The 26,124-nt window shown below is 37.3% G+C and overlaps 1 protein-coding gene across 3 annotated transcripts in view; it reads right to left on the reverse strand.

Annotated features, from left to right (window-relative positions):
* negr1 (neuronal growth regulator 1) overlaps positions 1-26,124 on the reverse strand; it is a 152,566-nt gene that overhangs the window by 75,398 nt on the left and 51,044 nt on the right. For all 3 annotated transcript variants that reach the window (XM_042006625.1, XM_042006624.1, XM_042006626.1), the window contains exon 3: positions 6,192-6,317. In XM_042006625.1, coding sequence (XP_041862559.1) covers positions 6,192-6,317 — 126 coding nt within the window. The remainder of the gene's footprint in view (positions 1-6,191; positions 6,318-26,124) is intronic.

Below are 26,124 nucleotides of genomic sequence, written 5' to 3' on the forward strand. Positions count from 1 at the left end.
TGTTAGTCTGCCTTGATACATTACCCTTCTGTTGCTCCCTGACTGTCAGTCTGAGGTTGCTAAAATCCAGACAGTGCAACCTGGCCAAAGGAGCCTTAAGTCATGTCTGACTGGATGTGCTTCCACCTCTGTGAACCTTGGAATTACCTCACTGTCACTATTTTTGCAACATATTTAGCCAGACACTTTGTAGGCTGAGAAACACATTTTCAAGGGTTGACAACTTAAAGAAATTTTCTGACTCTGTGACAACAGTAGGAGGATGTTATAGCTCTGAGTAGCATTAGTGTTGTAAAAGATTCTCAGATATTAATTGATTCTAAAATTTAGTATCCAGTTAGATATTAATAAGCATGGGTATTAATACTTTAAGGCCACTTTAGCTCTGCTGTGTTCACAGAAATAATCAGCCAACCCTTTTTCAACAGGTATTGCAGTGGGCAGCCCAGACCCGGCGCTACGGCGCCCCAGTGGCAAAGGCCCACCCATTCGCAAGTCAGGCCATCCTATCCAGCCTCTTTATATTAATTTATATAAAAAAATGCAAAAAAATATAATTTTCAGTTATATTTTTTATAATTATACAAAATTTTCGTAAGTAGAATTAGTTCCTGTATGTGCTTATTCAGCATTGAGAAAACTCAAGATATTTGCTAGTTGTGTGTGTGTTAGTAACTTTACTCTGTGTGTGTATATAATCACCAAATCGTGTAATAACTTAAAAAAAACCCTAACCCTTCAAAATGCAGCCTACCCACAGAAATCAATTGCCTGACTGGTTACTGTGTCCTGGCGCCGGGACTGGGGCAGCCTACCCTCCTACAACAGCTACCTGGTGGACCCATTGTTTACAGTGTATTTAGCAGTTTTTAGTCCCCTCTAGCAACTCTTTTTTCAAAAAGGAACAAGTGACAAATCCGCTACTTTTTCTGGTGTTATTGGAGACTGATGTGAAAGCATGCATCGCTTACTCTTCTCAGTGAAGAGTAAACTTCACCCCCATTCAAAAGGACTTACAAGAGGCTCAGCCCTTGCACAGCAGCAGTCCCAGCTCCCAGCTCCAGTCTGAGCAAAAGATGTTCACCTGTGCTTCATGACTGGACAAAATGAATCACGCGAAGGTTGATCCTGTCCTGGCTTACAGTCAGATAGTAATTAATGTAGACTCATACTATGGAAAATTTAAAAATTTGATCTTTTAGCAGGTGTCAGGTTTACTACGGCTGAAATAAACTCATCTGCGTGTAGAAAAAACTATCAGAGAACCATCAGAGTTCAGACAAACTTAGTGTGATTCATGTGTAGCAGCATCCCAGATTTTTATTGGATGCTGGTGATGCTGTTTGTAAATAAGGCCCAATCTGACTTTCATATTGTTATTCATTTAACACCACATCTTTGTAGTTTCACTGCAGGAGTTTTATGATATACCTCAGAATAATTAACATTTGTTATTCTGGGAAGACGGTTTATCTACTTTCACACTGCAGACAAACGTTACTATTCCATATGTTACCTATATCTCTTTTTTTGTCTGAAAGGCACAAGTCTGATATTTACAAATCAGGCCCAGTCTGCTTTGTGTCGTCCTAAATCAGATCCATATCCAATGTTTCCAGTAACCTAAGTCTGTGTGATTATATCACATTTCATCCGACTATAACGACACTGAAGTGAGACAGACATCACAACCTGCACCAGAGGAGGCAGGACAAAATTTAAACAATGGACAAAACGATATTATATCAGAACATTGTCGGCTCTGACTCCACAACTTCAAAACTGGTACACACAAGCTGACATCTGTAACGTCCACATGTGTGACGTCATGTCTTCCTCTGTGCATGTGGGTCATTTCAGGGCTGTAGACTGTTCACACTGGAGTCTGATGGAGGTCATGTTCATTTATAATGTAAACAACCAGAAATGAAGAAGAAGAAGAAGAAAAAAAAGATCTCACCAAAAGATATTAATGTAGTGCTAAGACCAGCAGCATATATATATATATTAGATAAGGCGGCAGTGGCTCAAAAAAGGTTGAGAAGCACTGGTGTAGGGGATGTTTGGGAATGATATTTCTCAAAGAAAAAGGCACAACAAAATGTATATAGTAATGATAAATGTACAGCAACTGCTTGAAAAGAGAAAAAATAGGGAAAAAAAAGTCTCAGCTGAGTCCTATCACATAAAAAAAGGAAAAAAAAAATATGTACTCTTGTATTCTAGTCAGCCTTTTCAAAGGTCACACCTCCATCCCATGGATTCAAATCTCAATGGAAAAAGCTTATCAAAGCAATTTCCCCTGCCATCCACACAACTGAACCAGATTGAAATAGACCATGCTAAAGGCTATTTCACCCCCCCTTCCTTTGACCTATGATGGAGCGGTGAGGAATCGTAGCCCTGTACTCTATATGTAGACGCTACCCTTAAAGGCTGGCTCGTCACCCATGCAACTCTAACTTTAGCAGTAAAGTAAGTGAGGATGTGAAGAGCTAAATTAACAGTGACAGAGTGGCTTCTGGGATTATTCTAATGTACATCAGCTAATGGTGTTTCCCATTCAAGTACGTGTTTTATTTAACCGCACAAGATGCTTTAGACCATGTTTTAATGACATTGGGAACTGGGGGAGCAACTGTAAGCAAAGAAGTGCTTGCAACGATATGAATTAATTTTTTTTTTATTTTCTAACTGATAACTCAAACATTTAAGGGGTCTCATCCTTGTTTAAAGGCACCTGCAGTGGTTGATAAGAAGAATACATAAGTTCATTTTGCACATCCAGATTTTAAAAGTTTATAGGAGTACATTAATAGGCTTTCAAGTCATAAGCACCCTTATTATGCAGCAATTATCCCAAACTCCAGAGGACTTCCCTGTCAAGCACAAAATTTACATGGCTAATTAAACCATTACACACATGTCTTCTTATACCATCAAAGTCCAGACATATGCTGGTAAGATTATGCACCCTTCCTTTTTCTGTGTCCAAAATGTCCAGATTTTTAAGTATTTCAGTTTGCTTCGCTGTAATTGAAGAACATGTATCCACTTTTTTTTATGCACGCATACTAAGCCACATTATTGTCTCAATAAACAGTTTATGGTCACACTTCACTGGATGCACACATTTTATTATTAGCTGGCAGTTTGCTGGTTGGCAGGAAGGAGAAAGAGGGGAAAATGCAAACACAAAACAGTTGGAGTGGGAATAGGAACTTGACAGTCAGTCAGAGCAATTTATCATTCTGTCAAACTTCACTGACTGCTGCAGCAGAGCTATCTACGGTGCAAAACAAAACAGAAAAAAACACCATTTCAAAATGGCTGGGTATTGAAGAGAAAGGGGTAAAAAAAAAAAAAATTGTCAGGTAGACATGTTTGTTGCTTTACAGGCATTGCACCTACTTGACCTCATGCCGAAGAAAGCCACAATATCAGCGGAATAAAAAAGAGCAAAATTTAGGGGGTAAAAAAGTGTTTATGTAAAGAACTGCCAAGCACGGTGAGTTGCTGTGCCACAGGTGACAGAAAACTTTAGAAGGGATATTTATATGTTTTTTTAATTCTTTCCTTCATATGTAAAACAGCTGCTCTTCTTTTCATGTTATTTTTGCAACACTGAAACGATGAGTATAACTCAGTCTTACTCAGTTTGTTTTTATAAAAAAAACTTCAGCCACAAGAGGATAAACTTCACCACCAAACAATCTTCTAAGCAAAATAAAAATATTTACACTCAATCTTTAGAGAAGGATGACTACAAGGTTAAATTGATATTTTGCATCTACGTCTGAATACAGAAATGTGCAAAATAAATAAATAAAACATGAGCCACGAACTGCTCATTTCTTTACATTTTGCTTCCAATCAGTCGGACCTTTTTGTCATTTTTTCAAGTAATTTTGAGCAACAGTTCTCCAGGCTTTTTAAAGCTCTTAAATTTTTTTTATTTGGGCATTGGTTTCGTTTTCACTCATTATCAGTTTAGTCCTTGTACCTGTTCATGTTCACAGGAATGTGTTTATTTTGTTTTTAAGCATTAGCCAATGAAAAATATCCTAACTTAAGAAAAGAAAAAAGATGTGTCAACGCATAACATAGGAATCAGCAAAAGAAAATAAAAATAAATAAATAAAAAATAAACGACCTGGCCAAGGTGTACCCTGTCTCTTGTCTATATAGTATTATATAATAATAAATTCACATTGTTAGTGTTGCACAAACAGTGATTTTAAAAGAGCTATTAATTGAAAACATGGCATATCTCAGCACAGTGTGCAGTGTGTCCTTAAAAATTCTGAGAAAAACTGGACATGAGGTGGGCAAAAGTGTCAGGCCTCTAAAATGATCTACAGCAGATTAACAGTAACTAAATGTGAGGTTCTTAAAGAATAAAAAAAACAATCCAGGGAAGCTCTGACACAAGACCTGTGAGATGCATCTGGAACTTCAGCTGATCCATACCCTGCTGGCTGAGGATTTGTTTCCATTCTGAAAGAAGGGAAATGGAGAAAAGCCTGCCAAATGACTGGACGGCATACTGGGCTAAAGATCAGAGGCAGCAGGTTTAATTGATGCATCCTAACCAAAAACTTCAACATCGCTGAATCAATGTGGGATCATCTTGACTGAGAACAGAACAAAAGGCAGAAACATCCAAAGAAGAGCTTGGGAGTGTCTTTCAGGAGTGGAAAACTATTTCTGAAGACTAAATAAATGAAAAGAAGGTTTACAGAATAAAAGTTGTTTTAAGCTTGTGAGTGTGGTACAAACTGTGTATACAACTTCAACAACACTGTTCTCACTGGAAATCCAATCACATTGGGGGAACAGAGTTTTCCAACTTTGACAACAAAATTGGTTACAAAAACCAACCCACAACACAGATTTAGTGATGGTTTTTCCTTTATCAATATGTGCAAAAGCAAATTGTTTCCATCCATAAACTCCTAATCTGTCTGATTTTATGTCACCTCACAAAGCTGTAGTTATGATTATATTTACACCCTGCAAGTAATTAAAATATTTATAGACCTCGTGAAAGAATCCATTAACAATTATAGTCCCAGTTATGCAGCCTGTGCAAGTTAAAAAAAGACCTGCTATTTTTTGATGGATAACTCACAATTGAATAAATATTTCCATATGCAGTGACTGCATATTGAAGCTTCCTGCATGCTGGTTGAGGCAGACTGCTCTGCATATCCAAGAGAGTTAATGGGATTCCATCGATAGGTAATCAGCCTTTTACAACCTTTCAGTTGTACCACGTCTTTTGGACAAATCACCCTTACAACAGCTGGCTCAAAGATCTCATGGCAAATAGCTTCTTTTCTGATATGCTGGGAGACAGTCTGTGATTACATTTAGTTGCAAGCCCTTTCATTTGACCAGCATATCATTTCCTTCCCTGGCATACTTCAAAGTGTGGACACTTCAAAGTAGAATGAGTGACTGCCACTTGGACTCTGAGGATGGCTCTTTTGATCATCTTCTGAAAACTCCCCTAACGCAATCGGGGCAAGCGCGCCAGAGAGGGGGATTTGACAGCTATAAGATAAATGCAGTCATCCTCACAGCTATCAGATAAGCACTGTGTGCTCTAATCCATTAATATGAAAATGAGGGAGGACTAGAAGTGACTGGGTGGGGGCTTTGCGGTAACACTTAAATGCTTTGGAATGAGTTTTCAAAGGAAGGATTCAGGATTTTAAGAAATTAATTAGGTGTGTGTTTCCAGTGTTAATAACAATACAGATATAATTTGGAATGCACCCAAATGGTGGTTTACCATCCGCCTAAGCAAATTTGAGTGACAAGAACTGCAAATTTCCAGCACTGATCAAAACAGGCAAAAGGCCTCTATATGTAAGAATAAGTAATAATAACTATGTACGTATATAAGGAGAATGCTATATTTTGAATATAAAAACCTTTAGAAGTTTAATTTTATTTTAACTGTATTGTACTGCAACGTTTCTTTTGTAAATTTATCCCGTCCCTTGTGTCTCTTACTGCACCCTCTCCCTTTCCATCCACTGCAACATAACTAGAAGTACCCCAGTACATCCTCCTTCTCACACAGTCACTTACTGATCCTGTCTATGCTTCCTCATTTCCTCTCTGTTCATCTACCCATGCATCCATTCATTCATTAGCATATGTGAGAGGCTAAGTGAACTCACCTAATGGGGTTATGTGTCTCCAGGAAATGGTTGGCTCAGGTTTCCCACTGGCTGTGCAGATGAGGGACACATTGTTGCCCTCGTTTACCGTGATGTCAGAGGAAATGTCGTATATCTTGGGAGGAACTACAAAAACAACATGAGAGAAAACACAGAAACTAGATTATGATTTCAAATTGAAACTTGTTATTCATGCATCAATGTCTTCTGCATGCATGATTTCATTAGAAAAAAGGAAGCTATCAGATACTTCAATGGTGACAAATGAACAAAGTTTCAGCTATGAGTCAAGAAAAACGTTCAACAGTCGAACGTCCAATAATTTTACTAATGTAGAATTTACACACAAAGCCATCTTGCTCAGTATTCTCTTAAGGGGAACTTGCTTTTCCTTGCTAATCACACACCGGGCTGCTCAGATGACATTTTCATGACTGAAGTAACATGAGACTGTGTACAGTTTGTGTGAGTTAAGCAGCTGAAAATGTGCCTTGATCAAAGATGATTACAGATTAGGGCATCACATGCATATCAGCCCACCTCAAAGGGTTTCTGCTCTGTTTTAACACGAACTAAACAAATTATCTGCTTTTAATCCACAAAAAACAAATAACTCTTTTTTTTCACCTGAGTGAAACATCTTTGTTCAGCTTACAGGCTAAAAAAGACTTAATTAAGTATTCTCCCCTGCTCCCATGATTATCTTTCATAGTATACTGCAAGTTAGTTAATTTAGTCAGCAAATTTCACATCTCATGTAGGATGCTGGCATCTATGTTTCTGTTTCATGGTTTTCTCTTTCCTGCTTTGATCGTCAACACAGAACTCTTGTTAGCAACAGAGGCTATAGTGAGATGATGGGAAAGTGTAAAATATGGGGGATAACAGGTAATAAATTGCTGACAAATTTTAGTACCTAAGAGTGCATCTGGGTGAGTGTAAAGCCGCCATTACAAAAAAGAGAAAGACAGTGAGACTGCGGCTTATTTTAAGTCCAACAACCTGGAAAATGTTGTGTTCTATATGATAATATATTTATTTATCATTTCCAGTGGATCATATGTTCTCACCATGTTTTTGTCTTACTATCTCACTGCATCAACTACAACTCAGGTTTCTATTTAGAAACATCTCTGTTATGGGGCTGCGTAGCTTTAAAAAAACTCTCAAACATGGAAATTCATGGGGGATTTATGGTGTATGTTGCACACTATGGCTGGGTATCCTCCCTCATTTCCTGAATCGATTAAATTCAATTCACAACAGCCTACTTCGATTAGATTTCAATTAAATCTAAATCAATTCAATATCGATTCATTTACAGCTAACTGTGTAACAGGTTTCCACTTTGTCCTTTTATCAAACAGTAAACAGTCTGATGCTATTTATCTGATTTACATGACAGCATGTCATAGTTGCATCTGCTCTCTGTGTCCACACACAGGCTGTGTCCGAATGTCCACCTTACTCCCTAACCCCTCGTTAACTACATAGAGCTGCACTACATAGCACACTACATAATGTACTCATTCTCTTGGCGATTCAGACACGAAGCTGCCTATTTTTTCCTCGCCACAAACCACGTGACTACTGCCGTCACCACGGCAACCACAACCCGCGTCAAGATGTCATTCCAAATCCAATCCAAAGTTGTGTGTAAATATTTTTATTTCTTATGTTGGATTTTATTCATTGTTTGCTTATAGGTAATTTCGCGCAGCTCAATTTTTTCACCTCCTTGCACCATGTTGAGCTTCTGCCCGCAATGCATTGTGGTCTATATTGACCCGTCTAGTGACCATCGATGCTCACTACTTTTCAAGATGCATTGTGGGTAATTTTGAGTGCCCTACTTTTGTCTCTCTGGACATTCGGACAAAATGGTGTGACCCCTATATAGGGCACTATGTAGGGAGTAGGGTGCACATTTGGACACAGCCACAGACACGTGCGCTCACACAGGTTTCCGTCTGAGGACAGAGTGCACGTGTCGAAAAAACAAGTCAACCAGCTGAAAATCATATGAAAATATGAGTTTTTTAAAATTGTCTCAGGCAGGTGAAGATGGAAGCATGTTGCTCCAGTGAGGAGCAGATGGGGTATTTGTCCTGCTCTGGTGTTACGTCGATAGAGTCACAGTTGTCATGGAAACGCACACAGCTGAACAAGCTGAATCTACAATCATTCAAGGATTTTCTGAGTTGTCTTATGGCTTTTAATGGATCCAATTTTCTTTGTAGGTTTTATTAATATTAACATGTTATCTAATATCTGAACTTTGAGAATATATAGAGTGACTCCACTGAATGAAACGGTTTCATTAGGACATTTAAAAAGTTTCACTTTTTTTCTGTCCTGAGGGTTTTGTTTGTTTTGTTTTGTTTTTTTGTTTTATCACAGCATTTCTAGCTCTGTGTCTGGGGAAACACTGTATTGTTATGGTATTTCAAAAATCCATGTAGATGTGTGAGATCAGATTATTACTGTAATCTGATTACTTGCAGATAACTGATTTAGATCAAGTAAATGTACTCAGAATTTTATATAAAAAAATGTTATCTGAGAATATCTTTAATATTCAAGAAAAATAGGTGTTACACAATAAGCTGTAAATGAATCAATATCGAATCGAATTTAATAGAAATCTAATCGAAATAGGCTGTAGAAAACTAGAGACAATACCCAAACCTGATGAAAAATAACCCAAGAAATGTGGATACCCAAATGCCACGACAAGGTGCTGTGTTACATAGAAAAATAAAATAATGAATGAATGAATGAATGTCATCATACAGATACAAAACATAATTGTCTGTATTTATTTTGCGCTTTTCAGGAGCAATTTGGGGTTTGGTTTCTTGCTCAATGACACTCGACATGAGCTCAAAAGGCCGAGGATCGAACCGGCAACCCTTAAGCTACAAGATGACCACTCTACCCCCTGAGCCATCCCACCCCAATTAAGTGCTTCTCCACTATACAACAAAAACATGAAATGACAACAGCAACATAAATCAGCATAACAAACGCTAAGAACAAGTTCAACATTAAAAGGCATGAGCAATAATTAGCCAAATAATTTTACTGCATATCATGCTAATGGTAAGCTGTGATGGAAAATATGCATTTGAAGTAAGTGTTTTTGAGTATTTCTTTATTTAAGGCATATTTTAAGTCGGTGTCAACATATTTGTCAATGAAAATAAAAAAAAAACACAAGTCGAAACACGGCTTCATTAACATACACTTGACAATATGGTAATTAGCCAACTACATCCTGCTCAAGGCTCAAGTTCAATATTGTGGTTATATATAACAATTGAATGTGGTGAAACACTTTGGTTTAATAATCAGAATTACATAAATGGAGATTCTTGACTAAGTTGATGAGGAACTTAATCCGATAGGCTTTGTCTAAAGCAGTCATTCAGTTTCTAAATCAGATCTTAAAGTATTGCTCGCCAAAAGAAATTATACACATATCTAAAACCAAAAAACACTTAAGGCCTCTTGGACGTTGTGTATTTTAAATCCAGATAAGCTTGGAAGGGTTGTGTTTGAGGGGAAAAAAGAAGATTTTTTTTCTATTGAGGGCAGCTCATCAGCAGTCCCTGCTGGACATCACTTACAATCATAATTGGCAAGTTTTAAGGCACTTAAATCCTCTTGGAGCTTTGATGTTAAAAGCTTCTGAATTTAGGCTGCTGAAAACACTGAGGCACACACATGCTACCACCCACAAAGGCATTTAAACACATTTCATTGAACACACATGCAGGGGCATGTGCACAGCCGTACACACATACAGGCTTATGAGCTACTATTTTAATCTGCGAGATTTGCATCTCACAGGGAGCTTTTCTGCAGTGGACTGTGCTATACAGTAATGGATTCTCAGTCATCTGGGTCCAACTATTCTATTCTCTGATACCGCCTGATGCCTGCTAAAAAACAACAAAGGAAAAGTTGATTCAACAATTTCCAGAGTTCCTCTTTAGGACCACCAACAATTTTCAGTCACATGGTCTCCTTTGTCATTGAACTCTGCACTTTCACTGACTCCCCTACCATGCACATGCTCACTCTATTGTGAGTCACGAATAAAAACAGCATTACATTCACTGATAAACTACATTTAATAACATCTTGCTTTATTTTGTCATGTACAGTGCAATGAGGTTAAAGAAAATCATCAAAATAGTCATTATTAGACCTTCTGTTGAAATAAAACTACAAATTTATTATTTATAACAAACATTTAACATATAAAAAGCTAATGTACTTAGTTATTATAACTGTAGTCAAAAGGTTTTACAGTCAAATACAGAATAGGGGATCATTCTGTATTTCAATAATTAAAAGACTCCACACATAATTGAAACCTCTGAGGCTCAAAGAAACAAAGTGTTGACTCAGAGACGGTTCCACCTCAGTCTGTACTGACCGAATATCTTACATCCATTACCCACAATGACACCAGGGAGTGCCCACGAAAACATTCTTAGCTCTGAATTTTGCTGTTTTCTGAGGGATAGAGGTCACTTTTGATCAACAGATGTGGATCTAAATTAGATGAACGTGAAGGACCTTCAGTGGGAGAGGACCGGAGGTGATGTGGAATCGAGGTTATTGCTTGTCAGACTCCTGTGTTTACTTGCTGTAGGACCCCAGTGTTGACACATCTCCTCAGTGTCTGATAGCACAAAATTGAAAATGTTGGGGTTGTCTACTGATCCTATCTCCTTCTGGCAGGGGCTGAGACCTATGAAAGGTTTAGATGAAGAGCCCTCTGTTTTTCTGCGTAAAGCTACTGCAGTACGGTTGCTTTACCAAATAATGCAGACTGACACTAGGTTTGGTTGAAGAGAATAGAAGATCAATATGTAGCAGTCAAACCTTCAACAATGCAACATGGAAAACTTTTATTGTCAATAGACCTAGGGTGTACGTGAATAATTTAAGAGTATGCTATTCACCAAAGACCTACACATGCTTCTGTTTCACATCTTCACAATCTATAGTAAGTTAAAAATAGTAAAACCCCATCAAGCTATCTGAGCTCTTCATGTTGCTTTCAAATGTATTTTGAGCAGGAAAAATAAGTTATAGTCTGACTTTAAATAAATTTAATAGAAAATATGATTTCATGTGTTATTCTTCATTGTAAGAAAAAAAAAAAAAAAAACATCCAAAATAAGGTCAGTTACTCTTTGATAAGTGGGTGTCCTATAGAGCTGGGCTTGTTGAGAAAAAAAAACAGCTTCTATTGAAATTTCTAAACTTCTATTGTAAATATTACTCAAATTTTTGAAAAAGTGTTTACATATAAGTGACATGAAAAGCACGAAATTGTGTCTGGACAGCAGCAAAGACACAGTGTTGATCTTGTAGTGGAGATAATAGCAGAGAATGGATTTAAGGTTCTGGATTTGATTTTAATTATGTCATGGACACTTTCTGCAGTATATGTGCAAAAGCCAGTTCCGTAAACATGAGTCCTTCAGTGGAAGACATCAGTAAATATAAAAATAAACTTTTAACAAAGCTTGGCAGGTCGCTTCAAATGCATATTTTCACCCCACTTTCTAACCTGATCACTAGCAGACGACCATATAATTCAGCTGCTTTAAGATGACATATGACAAGCTGACTCCACGCATCTGCCAAAGATCTTTGCAATTGTTTTTACACCTTGCTTACAAACAAACAAATAACAAAAATTATATATATATATATATATATATATATATATATATATATATATATATATATATATATATATAAATAAATGAATAAATAAATTGTTTTTACACCTTGCTTACAAATATCAAGTTAAATTATATTATATTACATATATATACACACACACATATATATATATATATATATATATATATATAATGTTGTTTCCTAAAAAAGCACTGTTAAAAAATAATTTTTAAGTTTCATTCTCCACTGACCTGAGTTTACATTTGCACCGTATGTAGATGAATAAGAAGAGAAATAGAAAAAGCTACATCTGAGAGAGAAAAAAATGTTGGAAAATGTGTGAGGATATATAAGTTCAAAAAACACACGTATCTCTGAGATCTCTATATTTTCCCTTAAACCTTTATTTTTTAAATGGATCTTTGCAGAGTTGTGACTGTGCTACCCTGTTCAACTGCAGAACATTATAACCTCTCCCACAACACCTACCTACACAGCTTGTTGTCTTTTTTTCCATGCTAATTCATTAACAATGCTCTGATTGTCATGTTTGCCCATTTCTCTCTAATTTCCCTTCTCCAGCCCTGCAGGAGGTGCAGAATGTGAGCTGCCACAGCTGATCTAGCTGACATCATCTCCCTCCTGGAAGATGCCTCAGGTGAATAAATAAACCCCTAATGACGCCACCTTGAATTACTGAAATGCTTAGAGTTGCACTATTAAAATGCAAGGTTTTCTTCTGTGGCTGCAAAGTGGGGTGCACACAACTGGGCTCTCCTATGAATCCTGACAGGTCTTTCCAGGATGACTTCTGCTACCAAAATTGCAGGACCCTATTATTGGCTAAACCCACTGCCATCAAGCTTCCCAATTAGAGCCCAGAGGGGAAGCCAGGCTACTTATTGTTGTGCATGGAAGTGTGGGCGATGAGTCAGGAGAGCCTAGAGATGTAAAGGGAAAAAGTAGATAAAGTCATCCTTTACTTTCAGCACACACTTTAGCAGACAGAGGTGTTGTAAACGCCCCAAGCATATTTCCTGTCCAAACATTATATGATATAATTCAATATAAAACATAGATGTTTACTGACCTGGGGACAGATATTCTTTAATCAGAGGCATGCAGTATTTTGGAATTGGATTAGAGGCAGATTTGAATGTTATTATTCAGCTTTGCTAGATCCAGAGGAGAGATATTTGAATAGCTCATTACAATTCTAAAATGACTTATTCTAAACTTGCCCATATTGCAGGTTGTTATGATGACACTAACGTGGATGGATTATGATATACCTGTAAAATAAACTTGTGTTTCTGGGCTGTAATATAAACCCTTGTAATGAAACATTTCCCACAAAGCTGTTCCTAAAGGTTTTCAATTCTCCTTCCCTGTGGTACATGGCATAAAATAACTGATTTCAAGTCTGTTAATTAGGTGTCAGACACGGAAACTAAACATAAACAGTGACAGATTATATTACTCAAAGGGATTAACTTAATTTGCAGTGTCATAAAGCAGGCACAGGTAATTTGTAGTACTTAAATTTAGGAAAAGTTCATCCAAGAAGAAACAAATCTGTCATTATTGGATATGAAGTATTGATTACTGCTTGAGACATAAACTTATAGCCTTAGAGGCTGAAGAAGCCTTGGTACTCTGATTCGTTTTTTGTTGTTTATTTCTTGCCCCCCCCCCCCTTGCAAAGATAGTGTCTTTGTCAGTTATCCCAGCTTTCAAGCTTGATCAGTTGACTCTGTTTTACTCTTCAAAACCTGTCCTGTAACTGACAGTTAACTGATATCAAAATATCAAATGTATGGCATGGTCAGTGATGGGATGAAGTGTGTTTGTGTTTAAGCCTGCACAGAGGGTCCTGTAGGAGAAATGACACGTTTTGTCATCTGGTCTTAAGTATATGTATTTCTGTGCATGCAGAAAGGCAACTCTACCCCTTAAATCATATGCTTAACTTTTAATTGGTATGCAAGATGCAGGGAGAAGTGCAGGTATGTAAAAGCATTTCAAAAACACGCTACCTGTCTAGTATCTTGCCTACATGACCTCTTTATGTCTTGCCTGGGTCTTTACCTTGTATATGAGTTGTGTTTTAACTGCAAAGATGTAATTGAATTTCTGCATAGCAGCAGCATCAGAGTCTGTCTTCATGAGGTGCATATATTTGTCACTGTGCATTGAGGAAGTCGGGCTCCTCACTGAGTGCCTGAGCTCTTTGTTGACTGTATCCCTTCTTGCAAGACTAAAAGACACAGTGACAACTGCTGACTGTGGCTCTTTACTTTGGTGATCCTAGTTATGCTGAACCTCCCAGCATGGCACATAATCATCTTCATTGTAATATACTTACTTTCATTAAAATAAAAAAAACTATATTTGACTCTCAGCCCATAATCTTTGAAAGTCACTCTAGTCGCACATCCAATATCACCTGCTGCGCTTCTCAGAACGTTATTAAACATATCAATCTCAATTTTCAAAAAAACACACATACACACAAGCATACGCCAATAATAAAACGCAATAAAAATGTTCAGTGGAAAAGAAGGTGTTTTTGTTTTCTTTCCATTGATTTGAGCCCAGAAGCAGCAGAGAAGGTGGACTAAGTGCTGGAATGGCAGAGCAAAGACATGAAACTTCATCAGGCCTTACTGCTCGTCTTATTTTAGATTCTGCTTATATAGTGAGATCTCCTTGTAGCTTACATGTCGCATCGGCTAATAAAGGACTGAGATGTGGGGAGTTGTAGCAGTCAGCAAATGGATAAAGACATAAATAGATCCCCAGCAAGTACACATTAGTTGATGAACATTATTCCATAATGGTATCATTACGCATGATGAATCCTGTGATTTACCCTATTAATGTACTTCAGGAGTTTGCCTGAGGGTGTAATGAGTATGTGATGGTGTTGGAAAACTGGTACAGTTTGATGATACAGTCTTGGTCTGCAGCTGCACTGACTTCTTGTGCAGACAGTTTACTGTTTTTTCTCTCGCAGGTGTGACCTACTGATAGTTTTGCAGCCACATCTCACATAACAGTATCACTATATTCACTATATATGCAAAAATCTATGGCCAATAAACCATATTAGTGACCCAAAATTATTATATTTTTTTTACCCGTATTTTACTGGCCCACTTTTTTTGGATTCAAGGCAGAGTTCATGTCTCTGATGGAAACTGAAATGACCCCAAAAACGAGGCAACAATACACACTGGTAAGGCGATGATAGCTTTGGAGAGAGGTATTACATCAGACAATTGTACCACTAGTTTCAAACATGTTTCCACATATGTGCAGATATTAAGAGTCACAGTAAAATCATTTTGACCATGTTGAGAATCTTTGATACTTCAGTAGTACACTCGCTGGAAGAAAAAAGTACCTCTAACTGTAAAAGTTAGGTTTAACAGTGTGCTTGTACAGTACAGACTGTACACATACAAGATTGTAAATGTACATGATTATTTTGGGAGATAATGAGTTCATCTGCCTGATATAAAATTAATATAAAGATAAGCTAATGATAATGCCAGAAACAAGCTCTATCCCTGCAGATCTCCGAGGAAACTATGGACATCATGAATGTTCAACTTGTAATAACCATTCATTTCTAATAATTATTCTGTCATGACCTAATGGTGCAAAAATAACATGCTTCCACAAGTGTCACAACCAATACGTGTGATGAGTAATTGCCTATGGAGTTAATGATGCACAAAGTGTGATTATGAAGAGCTTGTTACCGATTTCATGCATTTCTGTGGGAACTGAAGAATTAAGGGAAATCAATTGATGAAAATGAACTTTTCGCAGTACCTTGTGAGAGGCAATTAATCTTCAATAGGAGGGCTGCACTAGGCATGTAATTCAAAGATAAGCTATCTAATTTATTTGTGGTAATCAGCATCTTTCAGCCACAGCATCTTGTTTAAAAACAAAAATTCCTTTACATTGGCCACTCTCTTTTCATTCTCAGGAAGGATTTTTGCATTTTCAGTTAGTTGTGCCAAGTGTTTGATCGGCAAAGGCACAAAAAAAAAGCTTATTTCAAATAGTTTCTTGCCATAAGAAAACGCCGAAAGTGACAGGGTATGCTGCTACAAAATATCAGCTTGTGACCAAATGACCCTTCCTATGGGTGATTCTCTGTGCATCGCAACAGCCCACATGTGGGTCGTGTTAGTCTGTGTGTGTCTGAGTTGGATGATTTGATGTGAGGACACAGAGCTCTGCCTCCATCTGTCACTGGGCCTTGATGCAGCGGTAAAGGTCAGAGTTCAAACTTTAGAACCTGGGTCGTGATTAATGGGGAGAAAGCTTTTGGCAGCTAGCAGACACACACTTCACTCAGTCATTGGAAAAGAGCTTGGCTCTCAGCAGGTGTTTGGGTTTGCTCTTTACCGGCCCTGTGCTCATCAGTTTGTCACACTCCTGATATGTACTGCATCAAAACAGGCGAAGGGTTTTTAGTTTCATTGCTACAGAAGTTGCACACACGTTGCCGTCATGTCACCATCCATCGAAATCCATGGTCCCATAAATATTCATTTAATGTAAAGGATGATAACTATCATTAAAATATTATATTGCATTTAAAAAAAAAAAAAAAGATGTGGAAAGCCGGTTTCCTCACCACTTGTGTTAAAATATTCTTTGCACATTTTCATTTGGGCTTGTAGATCAACCATCAGTGAGCAATGTACAATGTCCTGTCTTAATCCATCCATTAAGATATTGCTTTTAAATATTAATATGAATCCATGATTTATTCATGTGATCCAAAAGAAATTAAGACTTTTTAAGGAAGAAATGTAAATTAGTCAAAAAAAGTCGTTTTGTGGAATTGTTTACTGCAATGTTCATCTCTCTGGTGCTAAAAAGGATTTGTGAGTTTGCATATGCGTGTCTGGGTGCAGGTGAGTGGCAAGCGTGTCTATGCACACCAACGAGTGTTTGCATTTAGTGTGTTCATTGTTGTTTGCATGTGTCAGCTGCCACATTCATTCTCAGACGGTGCCATGTATCTTCACAGACTGCCCCACGGGCTGGTGGGGGAAGGATTTGGACTGAGCAACATGTAGGTAATACAGGGTAATTCGCAGCCACTGAGGGCTTTCAAAAGGCCAAAGTCATGAATATTCAATAAACTGCTCATTATTAAAAAAACCCAGTAGCCTTGCAGCATACAGATGTCAGTTCCTGCAATTTGTTTACGATGTTACTCTGGAGTCATGATGCTAACACTGAAGAACAGTAACTCTGATTTTTCGAAATGCTAAACTATCCAACCTCTTATATTGTAATTCTTAGATGATACATCCAGTGTTGTTACTCCAGTTCAGAATAAAAATGACCACTGGGCTTTAACAAAGCAGCAGGGTTTCTGCAACTTGATCCTAATAGAGCTAAAAGTCACAGAAGCCGACTGAAGGAGGAAGTCTCTGATGCACATCGCACTCGTTCATTGCAGAATGGGCATCAGATAAATTTCCAGCAGGAGACAAGCAGGCGGCACCCTGCTGCCAGTGGTCAGTCGCCATTCAGGGTGATGTATGCAGCAGTGCTGTGGGGCTAGCCTGTGATATTTATCTGCCCAATTAAGGCCAGTGTGTCGCTGAAACGTTTGCCAGTCCCCACCTCCAGGAAATCTTTTCCACCACCTCTGTTGATGAGAGTTGCATTGTATGATAAGCACTGCCTAGAGGACCTACTGTTCGTGGATCCACAGGAAAAAAAAAAGTGAGAGAATCCACATTTCAGTTGTGGTTTACACCTCTGAAAACCAACTGTTTTACACCACAAAAGCCAAAGTTTCACACCAGTGACAGACGAGAAATATGAATTTAGATTGTTCACACACTCAGCCTGTCTCCTATCTTACAACGTTGCCAGAGTAGCCTGCATGTCCACAATTTAACAGAAAGCATGTTAGACAGTGAATTCCAATCACTTAACAAGCAACACTGATGTTTGTTAATTTATATGTTTCACTAACATGTTTCATTTTAGATAAACAGAACAATGAATGCTTGCTGTCAGAATTTAATGATAAACATTATGACTGTCATGAACCTAAAACAGATATGGACTAAACATCCAGTATGAGGGATGTATTGACATCTAGCAACATCTGAATATGCCCACTTAAGCTGCAGGTCGCACTCCGTAAATGTCTTGCAAATATTTTTTCTATTGATTAAATCTTTATTTCTTTAACTTCACCTTAAACCTAAAGCATGTATGTGTGAAACATTTTAAGGAAAAGTAGAGTAAGAAAACTGCAAAGTGAAAGTTTAATTATGTCAGTTTGGACCCAGTACAGATGCAATATCACACAGACATAAATTCAACTGAGAGGGAAGTCCTGAGAATATGTGATAAAACTGAGATGTCACAACACTGTGGAAGACACAATTCTGCTTTTTTTTTCTTTTCTTACATTCTATCCTTTAGATTAGGTCAAATAGTGTAATTCTCCTTGTACATTTGTAGAAATATGTGGAATGTGGAATAAACATTGGTGTTGTTACAAAATATTTGTAAATGAATCAATACTGAACTGAATTTATTCTAAATTGAATTGAAAGGGCTGCTGTGAATCGAATCAAATTGATTCAAGGAATTAGAGATGATATCCAGCCGTTTGCTTCAGATCTAATATTCTGCAGGACTCTCAGTGATGTTAAACAATGAAGGTTTCTTGAAAGTTTCTTGCTGTTTGCCCCAAGACTGCTGATTGTGCCAGTGGTGGTTGACACTGAATACGAAAGATCTGGAGGGTTTGTATTATTGAATTTACACAGGGAAAAGAAATCCATATGTTTTATATTGTAAACGGATTAAATATTTAAAAGTATTGTTTGAAACTATAAACTTGCTGCCATTTTTATAATTGGAGCATGAATGGCAACATGTATTTATTAATAACAACCACCAGGTTAATTCAAAACATTCATTCATTCATTCTCTGTACCGCTTGTTCCATTACGGGTCCCGAGTAAGCTATCCCAGCATTAACAGGTGAGAGGCAGGGTACACCCTGGACAGGTCACCAGTCCATCGCAGGGCCAACACATAGGGGACAAACAACCATTCACACTCACAGGGAGAATTTAGAGTAATCAATTAACCTAACATGCATATCTTTGGACAGTGGGAGGAAGCAGGAGTACCCGGAGAGAACCCACGCATACACGGGGAGAACATGCAAACTCCACACAGAAAGGCCACTGCCCTCAAGGTTCGAACCTCCCCCCAGCCAAGATTTGAACCAGCGACCTTCTTGCTGTGAGGCTGCAGTGCTAACCACCACACCACCGTCAAAACATCATATGTGGAATTCAGGATCTGTAACTGGTAAAAATAAAACGACTATGGAAAATGGTGACACGTCACTAAAAGTCTGAAACTGACAATGTGTAAAGCAACTCTAAAAAGACAAAAAGCCTTAAAACATGAGGTGGCTGTAGTTTTAAAAAAACAATTAACCCACAAGGGCCCAACATGACATATTTGTCACCTACGGTTTCTGAGACATTTTGCTTCAATTCGTGGTATAAACTTTGCTCAAAATCCTGTTGAACACAATCTGATACTTGTCTTCAGTCCCCTAATAGATACCCAGAAGCAGAAAACCACATTATAATATTATTAATGTATCACATGGTAACAAATGGTAGATATCCCCCCCAAAAATGTTAATTTTTTTGTTACATTTTGTTAATGGGCAAATAAACCCCATATTTACAAAATGGGTCTTTTCTTACCATTTTTTCATGGGTCAGGCCTTAACGGGTTAAACTAAAATAATTCTTTTCAAAAGTTAGGCATTTAGATACAGAATAACAGAGTACCACTACTTTTGATACATAGGTGGTCCTAAAGTGGTGTGGAATGAAGACAGTGGATGACTTTCTAAACTTTTTCAGCTTTCTACAACACAGCTGTAAGGACAGAATAATCCAATTCAAAAACACAACAAGTATAATTTAACCATTTAATTGGGGGAACTTAAATAATTAAGTCCTAATATTTTTGGTTCAATAAAAAGGTGCTTCTACCTTCTTATTTGAATTTAATTAATCTATTACTCAAAAATGTTCAATAATTCCTCATATACCAACACTTGCATCTTGATAGTTTACAGTTTGCTGGTATGAATGATTTCAGTTAATTGTTAACATTTTTAATCCACAACATTAAAGGACAACAGTAACATTTTTACGCTTTAACCTATCTTTCACAAGTAATAGCATAAAGAAGGCTACTTGAGAAAGGAAGGATCAAAGAAGGTAACAAAATCAAGAACAACCCTGTTACAATTTTCTAAATTTTAATTCAGATAATTTAATTTAATTTAGCATGCAGTTTCAAACATGCATGTTAAAGTTCATAAAGTAGAAAAACAATCTACTTATAAGTATGAGAGGTCAGAGTCTGCATGCTTAAAGCAGTTCACTTTCCACAACAAATTGCTTTGTGATTTTATTGTACACTGACAAAGCTGACGATGTACTGAAATGTGTAATATATACATACATATATATATATATATATATATATATACACACACATCTGCATATTTACATTGCAAGTATTTTACCAGAAAGGATCATTTTAAGTGTCTAAATTAAAATGCCCAAATCCGTCTCCAGTCAAGCTGTATCTTCTCCCTCTCAGTAGAAGAGACACGTGAGAGTTGAGTGGCTGACCTTTGTCCTTACTCTTTTTAATTAACCATAGTTAATATCAGCCATTTCCATGATGAGGACTCACATTAGAGCGCAAAAACACACAATCTTCTACACATACACGTATGAAGACGCACACGCATCCTAGAGGATAGAATTTCACAGAGTAATATCAGGATTCATACACACACACACACACACACACAAATGACAATGATTAGTGGCTAACTAAATGTCAGGGGCCATAATGGCAGATCTGTTCCAGTAGGCACAGTCTTTTTCTCTGCCTGCAATTTCAATGTTTCACTGTGTTACTATTCATCTCATATTCCTGATACACAATTATTCCAGCTCTTCTCACAGCACACAAACATCTTATCACACATACAGTCAGTCATTTGCAACTCTGTTTTTCAGTCTGTTTCTATTTTTTTTTTTTTTTTTTTTTTGGGATACTAAATCAAGCCACAGCACACGACCGCATATCTTTTTTTTTTTTCCAAAGCTGGGGAAAGCTAGCTCATTAGGACTCATTTGTTTATTAAAAGCTAACAAAGTAAACATGATCCTAATTAAATTTGAGCAAAAAACTTATTTAATTGAAGCTGTGAAGCTTTGTCATTTCAGCAAATTCAACCACAACTTGTGAAATCATGTCCTGGTTTGTACAATTTCTGCAATATGGACAAGAGTATGTTCAGTCTTTGCAACTCTTGCAAGCTCTTATAGTTAATTGTTGGTCTGAACGCACTTACTTCTTAGGATGAGTTACTATGACTATTGACAAAATGCCATGCTATGTTTCACTTTAAATGACATATAGAAAACTCAACATTAAACTTCTTTAACTACTTGACACTGAATTTAAATGGAAAATTGTTCAACCGACATGTTCGCAGAGAGCAATCGATATTAAATTGCATAAGAAGCAAGGTAGATCGAGGTTACAATTATTCACCAACTATTATATTGACGTTCCTAATCCTCCAGAGAAACACACACCAGCAAATGAGGGGGAAATGCCATTTTTGTTCAGACAACTAATTTAGTGTGCTATTTTAAATGTAGTTGACCGGACTGTTTTTGTACTCAGGTCATGTAAATCTGTGACAGAATAACTGATAAATTAATTATTGTATCAATTAATCAAGTTGATTATTTGCTGTTTGAAGATTGTATAAGCAGGCTGAAGAACAAAAAGTTAATACAGTTTCCAGTGCAAGAAGGCTATAGTGTGGCTGTCTCTCACAAATAAGTAAATGCAATAATCTCTCAAAAGAGCCATCAAAATAGCTCTGAGCTCTGACCGTGGCACTGAGAATTATTATTTAGGTCCTGTGGGTTTGTGGGTTGGGTTTGCTTCCCAGAGATGCCATGAGATCCCATAAAATTGCAAATTTGAGCCCTTCCTAAGCAGTTTTTGGGCAAGCCATTGCTGTTCTTTTGTAAAAGGCTTTTATTGTAGGGTATTGCTGTTGCCATGTCAAGAAATACAAAAATCTTTATTTAGGTGGCAAAGTAAGCATCTTAATGTCAGGATGCAGATTTTTCCCAGCCAAACATTGCATGACAGCAAGATGAACACAGTTACTTTACCTATTGCTGGTTTTAATGTTGTGTATCTTTACTTGTTTTTATTCTTGCGAAGTTTAATTTTGTGATTGCCTGTTGTTATTGCTTTCAATTTGAAGAAATTCCCTGCACACAGTGTTGGAGCAATGGTTTCCAAATGTTTTGAGCCATGACCTCAAAGATAACATACATTCACTAGGTGTAAAACCTGAAATAGCAGCCTTAACAAATACATACTTGACTTTGAGATAGAGGTACTTTGGTTAATCTAAAATCCCTTTCTGCTCTTTCTGCAAATGGCAGCGTTTTCACTGATTGTTGGGTGTTTGATTGTTTTTTTTTTTCCTCAAGCTTCCCATCTAAGGCTGATGTTTGTTTTTTTTTTTGTTTTTTTCAGGTTCTCCCAACCCACTGTGGTCACAATCAACAATTACATAAATTAGATGACTTCTTATTTTGTTATGTAAGGATTTGGTGCATTACCAATAAACTGGTAAGAACTGTGGTCCAGAATGTGAGATGGGGAAACTAAATGGTAAATTGCATGATATATAAAATGGGTCATCCAGCAGCCATCCTCTAAATGTAAGGCTTAAAACTGTCAGAATCTTCATAAATAAAGAGAATAAAGTGGTTGTGGTGGATTCACCTACATGCCCAAAATCAGCTTCTCTCACCAAAATGATACGAAATTTGTATTTTAAAAAAAGGCATGAGCAATAACTTTGTTGTTTAAGCGTTAATGCATTAAAAATGAACAATTCCACTGATTAACCTCTTTGTATTAATGCATTTATTTTGACAGCCCAGATAAAATCCTTTTCGTTTTCTTTTTTTTTTCTTTCTTTTTTTAATAAAGCTTTATATGGCTTTATATCTGTGAAATTATCCCAGGACCCCCAGTTTGGGGAAGGCTGGTTCAGAGAATAGAATACATATTGCTATAGTAAGCAGACATAATGGTGTTAAACAAATGTTTAATCAATTTCAGCAATTCTGAGTAAGATTGAAAATCAAATTCTCTATCTATCAGAAAGAATCAACAACGTGATGCTGCCATTATAGTCCATCTGCTGCTCTGCTCTCTAAATGATTGGCACCAGCCTTTGAAAAACCCATAACTTCAGACCATTAAACAGAATCATAGCATATTAGGAATAAACTATGATTTGCTGAGCCCTTTTATGCTGCGCTCTGTAATTATACTCTATCCCTCTCCTGACATTAAAGAGGGAAGCTGCGACCTGGAGGTTTAACCCTCCATTTCACTTCTCACTGAGAAACACTGCTTCTACACTGAGTCACTCTGGGGGCGTGGGCGATGAGGTTTCACAGTGGATCTGCTCTGATCCATATTAACATCCTAAGCATTTTAACCCCTAATACAGAATTATTTCTCACATATATGTAAATGGTAACTATAAACAATATATTAACATGAGGCATGCAGGCTCTCCAAAAAATCTTTATATCCTTTGATGCACAGCAGCATAGATGAGCCTTTAAGTATTATATGATTAGTGTGGTGGAAGATGCACAACAAAAACAAGCATTGTGTATTTAGCAAAAAAGCTGATTTTAACTACAATACTTCATGAATTTCAAAGCTCAAACCTCATGGTCTACAGTTTTAAGTTTGTAGTGGTAAAACCTTGAAATGCATTACCAACACCCATGTAAACGGTTACTGCTGGAGATGAGATGCATGTCTTTTTTACCCTTCCTTGCTGGGACAAGATATTCTTAGATGAGAGGTGCTGTGCATATTTAATGCATTATCACATCTTCAATCTTAATTAACCGAGAAGGAGGAAAAGAATGGCAGCTGAGAGGGAAGATAGTCATGTGATGTATGGAAGCGCAGAGTGGGCTTGATACCAATCTCTCATTCCTCTGTATCCTAGATCAGATAGTGCTCGGGGTAGACTGTAAATAGGCCAAAAAAGGCAAGGATGAAGACATGCAGATAAATACCAGCTGCGCAGTACAGTAAGGAAGTGAAAACAGCCAGAGTCACGTGGAACAGGATGTTTTAATGGTCAAAGTATTTCAGTCTTACTAAATATTTAGCATGAAGCCGCAATTTGGTAGAATACCAAAAGTGCAGGGGAAAAGAAGGATCCTACTGGTCATTTAGCAAACTCACATTTGATGATTACTCCTCATGCTACAGATTATGTAAGTCGCTTATATCTTCCAACATCTGAGGTATGCATGTGATGCTGCAAACATATCTGCCTACATCTAATGTTGTATCACGCACAGATCTATCATTTACATATTTATTTTTACCATCAACATTTGGAACTTCAGATTTCTTAAATGTGCAACAAGAACAAAGAGTGAAAATAAAATAACAGATTGTGCCCTTCACTGTGTCTGACTCTGGGCTTTAATGCCAGTGCAGTTGTGTGATTTGAATTTCCACTTCTCAAGAGCTGTTTAATCACAGTGCAGCTAAGGGGAGAGAGGCACAGATGCAAACATCTAATTTGTTGAGGTGACATAAGGTCTCAGAGGGGATAAATGTCCCTCTGAGATTAAATTATTCTTAGACATGACAGAGAGGTAACAGTCTCAACCCACCCTCTTATTCAGCAGCATGTGATTTGTGTGTTAGAAAGTGGGATGATAACAAGAGATTCCTGTTGTGTAAGACTGTTGTAATGTTCTAAACAGAAACCTCATGGGATGTGATTACAGAGCAAAAACAAATGTCTCATATCTTTACACAAGAATCGTGTTGCCTTTTTTTTTTGTTTTTTTTGGAGTAGATAATTTACAGTTTGATTTTAAAGCTGAGTGTTTTACCAAATCTTTCATTTTTATCAGATTTTTCTTTTTCTTTTAGATTGTAGCATTAAAACTAGAAACATGCTGGAGACATGTCTCCAGAACTACCCCCACTTGTTTTTCCACCTTCACCTCCTCCCCTGCTCAGTGCTGACTATCAGTACTGCATCAGAACTAACAGAATAGTTTTACATGTAAATATAACCAAAATACAGACGTCATCAATGACTTTTGAGTGCAATGACATATTTGCAGAATAAGTGATTGCTGGTTAGCACATCGTCTTAATGAATGTTCAATCATTATTCCTGACTAACAGGTTTTACTGAATGAAAAAATAAGAATATAAATGGGAACAGCTTTATTATACATTCAGGGAACAGTGATGGTGGAAATAGAGAGAGTGGATAACTGCTGATACTACTTGAAAGCAGGTTAAATGCAAACACAAAGATATCTGTGTTTGTGTTCTTATCATAATAGTAAAAATAAAAAAAAATAAGAATATAATCATTGTATTGTTCAGTCTCAAAATAAAATAAAACATTTTTTAATAACAACAATAATAACCTAGAAGAGTGCTTTGTTCTGGAATGTGATACCTGCTGCAGGAATGATCCCTGGCACCTTTCTGTCTTGCACTGGACTTGACAAAGCCTCACACTGAACACACTCTGTGGTTTCTTCAGTGTGTTGTGTAGGGAATGTGAAATCATTCATTTATTTTAGCAGCTTGTGCTGCATTCATCTCCGGACAATCAGCTGCAGCAGCTCCAGAGTTATCCCCAGCACAGAACCAGCCTTCTGGATCAGTTTGTTCAGTCTCTTTAAGTCTCTGGCTCTGAAGCTGCTGCCCCAACAGAAGGCTGCAAAGATGACTGCACTTTCTACAACAGACATATAGAAGATATGCAAAATCTTGGTGCAGACATTGAATGATCTCAGCTTCCTTAAGAAGCAGAGGCTGCTCTGTCCTTTTATGTGGCTGACCTGTGTTGCATTTCCAGTCCAGTCTGTTGTCTTGCTGAACTCCAAGGTACGTATATTCACCTCTACCTCTTCTCCCAGGATGTAAACAGTGCTATGTTTGCTGTTGTTCTCTCCAGAAGTCAACAATCATCTTTTTGATTTAGTTTTTTTTTTAA

Source organism: Melanotaenia boesemani, chromosome 14 (genome assembly GCF_017639745.1).
Source record: "Melanotaenia boesemani isolate fMelBoe1 chromosome 14, fMelBoe1.pri, whole genome shotgun sequence".
Taxonomy (NCBI): domain Eukaryota; kingdom Metazoa; phylum Chordata; class Actinopteri; order Atheriniformes; family Melanotaeniidae; genus Melanotaenia; species Melanotaenia boesemani.